This window comes from Lutjanus erythropterus, chromosome 3 (assembly GCF_056507025.1).
Source record: "Lutjanus erythropterus isolate fLutEry1 chromosome 3, fLutEry1.hap2, whole genome shotgun sequence".
Classification (NCBI taxonomy): domain Eukaryota; kingdom Metazoa; phylum Chordata; class Actinopteri; order Lutjaniformes; family Lutjanidae; genus Lutjanus; species Lutjanus erythropterus.
The window spans coordinates 41,184,767-41,195,048 of NC_139319.1; the positions used below are offsets into that span (position 1 = coordinate 41,184,767).

Consider the following 10,282-nt stretch of genomic DNA (forward strand, 5'->3'; position numbering starts at 1 on the left):
AAGTTGAATTCCGTTAAATTAACGGAAACCTGTTATGTTTTTTGTTTTTCCAACTTAAATCGTCAAAAAATGTACGCACTTCATTAAGCACAAACATAAAAAAAGAACAAAACTCGGTTCAAGAGTTGATGACAAAAGAACAGAATATTATTTATTATTATTTTTTTTTATGATTATTTATTAAGTGATGGAAACAAAATAAATCAGTGAGATAAATAAGTTGAAAATTAATGATACAAACTTAATTTATTTGACTTTAGTGGGTTTCATCAAATATTGCTCTGTAATATTCCAAAAAACCTGTTGAGTTTTTTTTTTTGCTAGAGCAAGAGAATTAAGCATTGGATTAAAGTCTTTTTTTAGGGAAAGAGAAGATTAGCCTAAAAACCTGTTTTTGAATTTTCCCTCCACAGCACAATAAAAAGTATAAGTAGTTATAGTAGTTATAATAGTTTAGAGGTTTGTCTCTCGTCGCCATAATAACAGATTATATATTTAATTAATATTATACAAAATATATTTAAGAGTAAAACAGTGAGTAGCATTAGTTTTGTTTCTTTCTTTCTTAATTTTATTGACATTTACATACATACAGGAACTCGTAATGGATACACATAGATACATATAAACGTTATAAAAATCGTTGTCAAACACAAAAATTTAGCGGATTTAAATAATAATGTAGAAACACAGTATAACAAATAAATAACGTGAAGTGTGGTTATTACGGTTATTTCAGAAAACTAAATGCACCACGTGACATGTTAACTACGTGACCCGGAAGTAAAGATACCAGTTCCGGAGCTTATGTCACATGTCACTCTAGTGAATTTCAAACTTTGTGTCCAGTGGTTGTTATTGAGTATTAATTTAGTTACAGCAGGTCGGTTAAAAGTTTTCACTTATAGATGGACCGGAAAGCACTAGCATTTACGATAGCTATGTTAGCATGGTAGCTTAGCTAAAGTAATCGCTATGCTAGGAGTCAACGCTCAGTAGACGAAGGATAACTGGCAACTGCTATAAGAAGGACTATTTGCTAGATTAAGTCCTACCTAATACTTAACCTTAAATTATCTATTTTACGTTAGTATTTAGTATGTATTTGTACTGCTAACCAGCAGAATTTACTCATGAGGAGTCATCTCTTCAATAGACCATCTTTGGGTTTTGCGACATCTGGACCAGTCTGTCACCTCTGTCAAACTTCTCATCATGCTAACTTACTGTGTCAGAAACGTCATATCAACGCGCCTATTAAAAACCTCTCAGTGCAGTATGAGACACACTCTGCAGCACACCAACAGACACTGCAGCACATCACCCACTGAGGACCCGGATCAAGTCAGGACTCTGATGCAGCTCTGTGTGGACAGATACTACATTTCCCCTGGTCAGACTAACATGGAGCTGTTTCAGCGCGGGCTGAGCTGCAGTTATGGACCTCTGGGCATGGAGCTGAGGAGGAACCTGCTGGAGCAGTGGTGGCACTCTGTGACCAGGTCCACAGCTCAGGTGTTTGGGATAAACACTCTGAGCTGCAGCAGCAACGAGGAGGACGCCTCATCGGCTGGACCTGGGCAGCTGAGGATTGTTGAGTCTGAACATTTAAAACAAATTCTAGAGCAGCAAGACCTGAGCAAGGAGCAGCTCATCCAGAGGGTACACAAGCTCCTTCAGAGGTCCCCATCAGTGAGGACAAACTTTCTTCAAGGTACAGTGATTCCAAAGACACTCATAGTTTGGTTGATTTGATTTGCCAAATGATAGTTGTACTAGTATGAACTGTTTAATGACCATGAGAGCACGTACTTTTGTCTGCACATCATAGTGATGGCAAGATAGACCATCCTCAGCTCAGCAAACCCACAAAGCACTACAGTAAACTGACCTTTAGCCAACCCTAACCCAATAACTGGTACCTTTATAGGGACAGTTCACCCCCAAATCACCCCGGCCTGTAGTGTTGTTTATCCATCTAGATTGTTTGGTGTGAGTTGCACAGTTTTGGAGATATCAGCCATAGACATATCAGCCCGCTGTACATTGTAATGGGACTAAAACACACTCAGCTTGTGGTGCTCAAAGGACCAAAGAAAAAAAATGTGATCAGTGTCTCTTTGCAAAATCATGACCTGGTTACCAATTAAATGTAGGAACGAAAGTAGTTCCTGTATTTACCTGTTCACAACAGGATCTGTGAATTGTCTTGAGTAACTGGGTCATGATTTTTGCAAAGAGACGCTGGTTTTGAAATTTAGTTTTCTTTTGTTTTTGGTGCTTTGAGCACCACAAGCTGAGTGCCATTTAGTCCCATTGTATTGTAAAGAATAATAATTATAATAATAACTTTTATTTATATAGCACCTTTCATACATAACATGCAACTCAAACTGCTTTACAGTGTGACATTAAAAGCAATGATATGGGGAAAAAAAGACAAAAGAACATAAATTCATAAAAATGATTATTATTCTGGTGTCTAGCCAGACATCTCTATGGCTGATTTCTCCAAACCTTTGCAAGTCACACAAAAAAAAAATCCAGAAAATCCAAAATCCATGTATTCTTAATTCCAGGGTGGACTGTCCTTTTAAGGGACCCTCTTGACTATAATTGAGTCTTCCTCAGTTCAAGCTCCACTAATCAAACATTATGTTTAGTTATTACATGGCTTTGCTAAATACTCAATTCTGATTGGTCAGTTACAGCATTCTGTGGTCAGTTATTTCTGTACATCAGACCGTTGCTATGTAAAACAGACCATTGCTAGGGACACAGTTCTGATCACAGACCCTGGAGAAACAATAAAATCATTGTTAAATCACTAAAACTAATTTTAAACTAATATTTTGTGTCAAATTATTGTGTTTTTTTCGGGGGGGGGGGGTGCATAACAATGTAATATGCAGGATAATGTACCACCATGGTACTATATGTAATGGTTAATGTATAATGAGCAGGTTGATATTGTGAAATAAATCCCGACAGGATGATGCAGGACCCCGACACAATCATCCGTACATATAGTATCACGGTGGTGAAGGTAAAGACTTTAACAGTCTGAAAAGGAGCTGGGATTTGTACTCATCTTCAGAGGTAGGGAGCAAAAACCTCAATTCAGCCAAAATCCAGTCCACTCAAATCTGTCCAGTGGCTTCAAAAAATAAGTGTTATATCAGATGATATCAGTATATAAACCACTGATTACAACCAAATATTGCACCTTTTAAATTTTTTAGAGGGATGAACAATGTAAGCCACCTGTAACCATCTTCATAGGACTACAACATTAGAATAACAGCAGCAGTCTGGTTTGTTCTCAGGTGCCCTGGAGGAGTTTGTCCCCTCGTTGGAGCTGGTGAACAGGAAGGTGCCCTTCGGCCTAGCTGAGACTGGACTGTGTTTCCAGCCCTCAGATGGCTCTGGTTGGTGAGGCTTCATCTACTGTCTGTCTGTCTGTCTGTCGGTCAGTCGGTCAGTCGGTCAGTCGGTCGGTCGGTCGGTCGGTCGGTCGCTATGTAGTGGAGTGTAGTATGTATGTGGAGAGAAAGCAGATATTCATACAGCTGATATCTACAAACCTCTGCAACTCACACCAAAGAAATCTAGATGGATAAATAGGCCAGGGGTAAAATATGTCATTTTGATTTTGGGATGAACTTTCCTTTTAAAATCAGTTGATGGATAAAAACATTTTTGTAGAGATACTGTAATTAGATTTTTTTGTTGTTGTTGTTGTTGTTGTTCTGGCAGCCCAGCTGAGGTCACCCAGACGTCTCTGGTGTGGTTCTGCTCTCCTCGTACCTCCTCCCAGTGGCTGGATCACTGGACGCGTCACAGACTCAAGTGGTGGAGGAAAGTGAGTATTTGAGGCAGCGTCTCCCATGAAACTCTGGTAACTTCCACCAATGCCTAGTGAACAGTGTCACTGCCTTTAAGTTAAACAGATCTTCATCATTACTCAGATACACACACATTTTACAGGAGGTGTGTACCCATATATTGTAGGTTTTTCTTGGATTACATTTTATTTATAACCACAAGGTGGCTTTATAGTCAATTATTTTCTGATATTGTGCAGTGTTAACTGGAGCACAGAAAGGGTTGTGGTTCTGTTTTTGTCGGCTTCTTACATTAAATAAGTGTCTGAAGACACCTGAATAGCTCATGAAGCCTCATCATGGATACTTATTTTTATTACTTAAAGGTACACTCCCTGATTTTTCTGCAAGGGCAGCCTAATATAAAACTCCCCCAGAAAGGACTGATGTTATGAAATTTAAGACTTGAAGATCATTGAGAGCAGGAGGCTTGGAGATGCTGTTAGATGCAAAGTGACTGCATCTTTAATTCAGGACTTCATTCAGATGACTTCAGTTCCATGACATAAAGTCAACCCGTGTCTTTCCAGTTTGCCCTGTCTCCGTCAGACTTCAGCAGTAGTGACGTCCCAGAGGGAGAACTGGAGGCGGTGGCATCTCATGGGGTGAGGATACTGTACAGGTTCCCGTGGGGACAGGAGCCCCTGGAGACACTGTGGAGCAGAGGAAACACCGAGCTGCTGGAGACACACAGAGGAGCCCGTTCCAAACTACAGGCTGGTCTTCCTCTTTGATTTTGCATCTAAATGTGGCTACTGGCCTTTTTTTTAATATAAGTGCGTTTTACGTCTGCAGGCTGCTATTGCCGAAAAGTCACACAGAGGGTACAGAAGCTTTGTATGTTAGGATGTTAGTAGTAGGGCTGGAGTCAACCAAAGAAAATGTTGGTCGACTGAAATTCTACCTCCTCTTCAACCAATCAGTTGTTCTATGGGGAAAAAGAACTGAACGTTATCTCAAGATTAGTGTTAATCAAACTTATTACTCTGTGTACCATTTCAGAAAATATTGAGCTCTCTAAGTACCACCTTACTGTTTTGCACCACTGGCACACCAGCGCTTGTGCTCAGTTCTCTGTCATGCAATTAATTTTCAAGACAGCCTCTCGAACTGTTCTCCTCCTGATCTGCAGCTTCTCTTTGCAATACTTCCTGTTTGGAACCATGATTATTGTGTTTTTGCACCAACCATTTTCAGTTCTCCACAGTTAACCTCCGCTTACTATTTCACCATCACAGTTTAGCTCATAACTACTGATAATCACACTCTCACATTTGAAATTTTGATAATATTATGTTTTTAAAGTAATTAATTTCATTGTTATAAAAACATTTCTGACATGTACTACTAGAGGCGGCTTGTGTACCACAGAATCTGCTCTAGATGAACTAGATCAGCCACAGTGCACTGAGTAATTCTACCTTGGAGCCTAAATGGATGCTAATCAAAGTTACACAGCTTTGCAGAGAACATGAATTCCTGCATTTTGACGGTTTCTTTTTCACATGTAGCGTTGTTACCTTCAGGGCAGGTCTATCAAGTGAATTAGTGTTACACACAGCAACAACACACACACACACACACAGTTACTGCTATCGTTATTCAGTTTGCTTCAGATGAGGCTCACCGTTCACACACTGTCCCTCAATATTACAACATTAGCCATATTAGCAACATGCTAGCTCAACAGGATGAGCTATAAAATAAAACACTAAAACAAACAAAATATGGCAAAACACACAACATTCTAGTTTGTCATAAACAGCTGATCCCTGTAAATCACTGAGCTTGAAACATCACTGTCAGGCTGAGTGAAATCCACACACACTTTCATCGAAAATTAGCTCTTAATCCACTCTGCTCTTCTGTCCTGAGGGTGGCAGCCAACGTTAGCTTTTGTGTTGCTACTTTGACATGGTGTCAACTAGTTTGGAGCCAGTAAATGACCTGTAACTCAGATATAAACTTCACAGCAGCAATGAATTAAGAAGCTTCCCTTCTTATTAAAGTAACACCTCTGACTGTCTGACCAGTGAGAAGCTGGTCGGACAAGAGCATAACAACCAACTGAACACAAAGGTGTCAGCCCGAGTTAGTATTAGGTTCACCCTGTGAGAAACGTGTACTCTTTTTTTTTTTAAATTGTTTTTACCAAATTGTAAGTCGTGTTAGACACATTTGCATGAGTGACAATTAACAATTAGTTTTTCTCTTTCTCCAGTTACAGTTGTGGTCAGAAGTTTACATACACTTGTAAAGAGCATGTATATCATGGCAGTTTTGAGTTTCCAATGATTCCTATAACTCTTTCATAAATTTACCATAGGTGTTCCAGAAATATGACAAAATCTGCTGGGTCAAAAATATAAATACAGTGAGGCTAATATTTGGTTAAATGTCTCTTGGCCATTTTCACCTCAGTTAGGCTCTGTTGGTAGCTGTCCACAGGCTTCTGGTTGTATCATGCATGATTTGAGGTTTTCCTGAGGAATTTGGAGGTAACCATCATTCTTCATCATTTCATTTGTGTTCTGTAAAGCACCAGTTCCACTGGCAGCAAGACCAAGTGAAAAAAAAAGTGTAACTTGCAGGTTAAATGTCCTAATGAGATTTATGCATAATCTTGTGTAAAATGACATTTTAAAAACTTAATTTAAGATTATTTGGACATAAAGACAAAAAATTATAGGAAAATTCAGTTTGTTGTAGCAAGGCTCTTAAAAATGCGTTTTTTCCAATGTTGCGTCATATGACGTAAGAAGAGGAGCTCGCTGTGCCTGAGTCTGTCTCTGACCTACGTGCTGAAGTAGTTCGTATTGAGTCTGAGTGGTTATCTTTCACTGGGTTGGTGTTTTTTAGCTAGTTTTACAGTACATTTCACTTCCGGTGACCATGCCGAATCATTATGAATGCTACGGGGACACAAACTTCTGCCTGTCAGTCGCTCCTGGGTGCATTTTGTGCAGGTGAAGAGGCGGGACTTCACTGCTGCCTCCGTAACTAAAACGGCGGTCTGACTGCCTGCTGACACTGACCTTTGTCTTTATTGCCAAAACTTCAGCTGAGCCTGAAGGTGCCGCTACTGGAGACTTCCTTCTTGCTCAGCAGCCTCTCAGCCCAGCGATGTACAACACGCCTGACTGTGGACACTGACACCTGTGTTCCAGCAGCTTGTAATTCACTTCAGACCTGCTTTGTGGTGATTCTTGGTTGATTCCTGACCATCCTGACCAACTGTCTCTCAGCAGCAGGTGATATCTTGCGTTTTCTTCCTGATCGTGGCAGTGACACAACCGTGCCATGCACACTAGACTTAGAAACAGTTGTGTGCACAGTTGATTTTAGGGTCTGTAGCTGCTCTGAAATGGCTTCAGATGACTTTACTGACTTGTTCAAGTCAATGATTCGCTTTTTGAGATCTGTGCTGAGCTCCTTAGACTCTTCCATTGTAGCATTTGTGTCTGAGTCTAATGAGTGAATCAAATGGGCTCTGTTTAAGTCGGCTCAGAGAAATTATCATCTGTAGTGGATCATAATCACTCACAACAAGTTTAGAGGCCATGGTACTAAGAAAATTTGATTAACACAACTTTCTACATAAAAAAACCTGACAATTCAAGTTGCTGTATGAATACTTTTGACTCAGCAGATATTTCCAGAAGACCTGTAATAATTACTAAAGAAAGATTGTTTTGTGACAAAGACACACATTTCAATCATTCCATGATAAGAAAATGAGATTTCTAAGAATCATTAGAAACTCAAAACTGCCATGATGTACATGTTCTTTACAAGTGTAGGTAAACTTTTGACCACGGCTGTATGTGGCCCCCACAATGAGATCAGATATTTCTCTTATAGGCCTTTTAGACAGAAGACATTTTGACACGTCCCAGGAATAAAATGTTATTAGTGACTCCTGAGCATTTCCTTTTGCATTTCTGTCATAAAAAGGTTTATAGCTCATACCAGTAAGAACAGTACCTGGTGCTGAAAGAGGTCTAATCAAATAACCAGATAACAGATTGACAATAAAATCACAACACAAGCAGCTGTTCAGTAGTGTGGTTGTCTTCAGTGTAATCACATGCTGTGTTATTTGTCTGTCAGTGTCGAGATGGTCATAAGTCGGTCCCTCACGTTGTCTCTGTAACCGGGAACATGGACCGAGGCCTGATGGCCTTTCTGTGCAACTCACTCCAGCAGCTCAAGAAAAAAGACAGCAAGCAGAAGCTGCACCAGAGAAAGGTGACACCCCAGAAATAGTTTTTTTCCCACCTTCTCACTTGGCACTTGCCCTCTGTTCTGTGATGTGATACTCTGTCTATCACTGATGGTTTCAGGTTCTGAAGTTGCATCCAGTGTTGGCTCCAGTCAAAGTGGCTTTAGACATCGGCAAGGGAGCCACCCTGGAGCAGAGGCAGGTAAGAAAAATATGTATTAACAGTAGAGGTTAGTGATTAGTTTTGTTTTTACCTTGATTAAATCAGTGTGAATCCACATCTAAAAAGCGTGTTGAGTGCTGGGTAAAAAGATTTTGACTGTGATAGAATCAGCACTAAAGTATTTAATTGACCTCTTTCATTGTGTTGGCATTTAATCAGAGTAGATTAATGAGTGTTTAATAATTGTGTAGGTGTGTGAAGGGCTGCTGCAGGAGTTTATGGAGGCGAAGATCTCTGTGTGGCCAGGGTATCTCAGAACTCTGCCAACATCAGTGGAGCAGCTCAACACAAAGTAAAGGACCATTTTAATGGAAACAGAGACAGTTATCTCAGGAATGATTCTCTTACTGTGGACTGATGTGTCTGTGTTGGTGTATTTTAGGTACGACGAGATGGGAGTGCTTTTCACTGTAGTGATCAGTGACAACACACTGGAGAGCGGCCTCCTCCAAGTCCGCAGCAGAGACACCACCATCAAAGAGACCATGCACGTCTCTGAGATCAAGAACTTTCTGTCCAGATACATCTCTGCTGCCGACAACATCTGAACGGACTCTTGTGTGGACAACTGAAAGGATAGTCTGAATATTTTCCTGTCTCAGTTTTGCATCCCTTCTGAGGTACAAAACTATCACACGTTCACAAGTTGGGGATTTCCTGGTAAGAAATATTTCTGCTGAACAGAACATTTCATGGAGATAGTTACTTTTCTGTGAAGATTCTCAGTCACTTCCTGAATGATGTTTGGCTTAATGTGACCCAATTATGAACTGGCAAAGAAACTATTTTTGTGATCTGTCAAATTTTTGGGAGATGATGTGTCCACTCATCCATGTTGCAGATTTTTTGGGAGAGTGTGCTTTAAGGACTCATCCTACACCTTCTCTCAGTACCTTGAAGATAAGGTGTGGATAACTCGTGCTCATGTTGCACGTGATGGTCTGAATGTAACAGTGTGGTGTTCACATTGCAGGAGGAGTAGTTTATTTCCTTACTTTCCAATAAAATATACAGACTGTCTTTTTAATATTTTGTTTAATATATTTTATTTATTTATTTACTTGCTGGGTTATTCTTGTATACTGTATCTTAACTGTGTATAGCAGGGACTTTGAATTGAGAGGAACTTGAATTTAAAAAGTGGTTAACACTCACCTCATAGCAAGAAGGTCCTGAGTTTGAATCCCCCAGCTGTCTGGGGGTCTGGGGAGTTTGTGGCTGGGGCAGGACCTTTCTGAACGGAGTTTGCATGTTCTCCTTGTGTCCATATGGGTTCTCTCTGGGTACTCCGGTTTCCTCCCACAGCCCAAAGACATGCGTTTGTTAGGTTAACTGGTGACTCTAAATTGACCATAGGTGTGAATGTGAGTGTGAGTGGTTGTCTGTCTCTATGTGTCAGTCCTGTGATGAACTGGCGACTTGTCCAGGGTGAACCCTGCCTCTCACCCAGTGTCAGCTGGGATAGACTCCAGGAGCCCGCGACCCTTACGGAATAAGCGGTTACAGAAAATGGATGGATGGATTTTTCTAGTACAACAGAACCAGACAGATCACTCATGATAATATTTGGGAATTGTTGGGCAGAGGTGGGAAGGAACTAAGTACAAATGCTTTGCTACTGTACTTAAGTAGATTTTTTAGGTATCTGCACTTTACTTGAGTACTTATTTTTCTGATAACTTTTTACTTTTACTTCTTACATTTGAAGGCACATCTCTACTTTCTACCCTTTACATTTTCAAAACAGGCTCATTACTTTAGATTTGATGCATTTGATGAGAATCATTGATTATTTTTAGTAAGCATCATTGTGCACCACCTTCCCAAGATCAAAAATGATGTCAGCCTAAATGGACAAAACAATAACACTTAGAAAAGACGATTCCTTGATGTATCCACCAGTGCATATCTCGTACAACAGATACATACAAGATGAAAAACTGCGTAAAAAGA

General features: G+C 40.1%; 1 protein-coding gene across 2 annotated transcripts; it reads left to right on the forward strand.

The window, feature by feature from the left end:
• Positions 1-824: 824 nt before the first annotated feature.
• On the forward strand, positions 825-9,356 carry polg2 (polymerase (DNA directed), gamma 2, accessory subunit). Of its 2 annotated transcripts, none has more exons than XM_084716217.1 (9): positions 825-883; positions 1,157-1,714; positions 3,327-3,432; positions 3,757-3,862; positions 4,415-4,600; positions 7,995-8,132; positions 8,228-8,304; positions 8,521-8,621; positions 8,712-8,877. In XM_084716217.1, exons 2-9 carry the CDS (start codon positions 1,216-1,218, stop codon positions 8,741-8,743), a joined length of 1,245 nt encoding a protein of 414 aa, XP_084572343.1. In that variant the 5' UTR covers positions 825-883; positions 1,157-1,215; the 3' UTR covers positions 8,744-8,877. The 2 variants fall into 2 exon arrangements, with proteins under 2 accessions (XP_084572343.1, XP_084572342.1); XM_084716216.1 differs by having other exon boundaries at positions 866-883; positions 8,228-8,308; positions 8,712-9,356.
• The last annotated feature ends 926 nt before the right edge of the window (positions 9,357-10,282 follow it).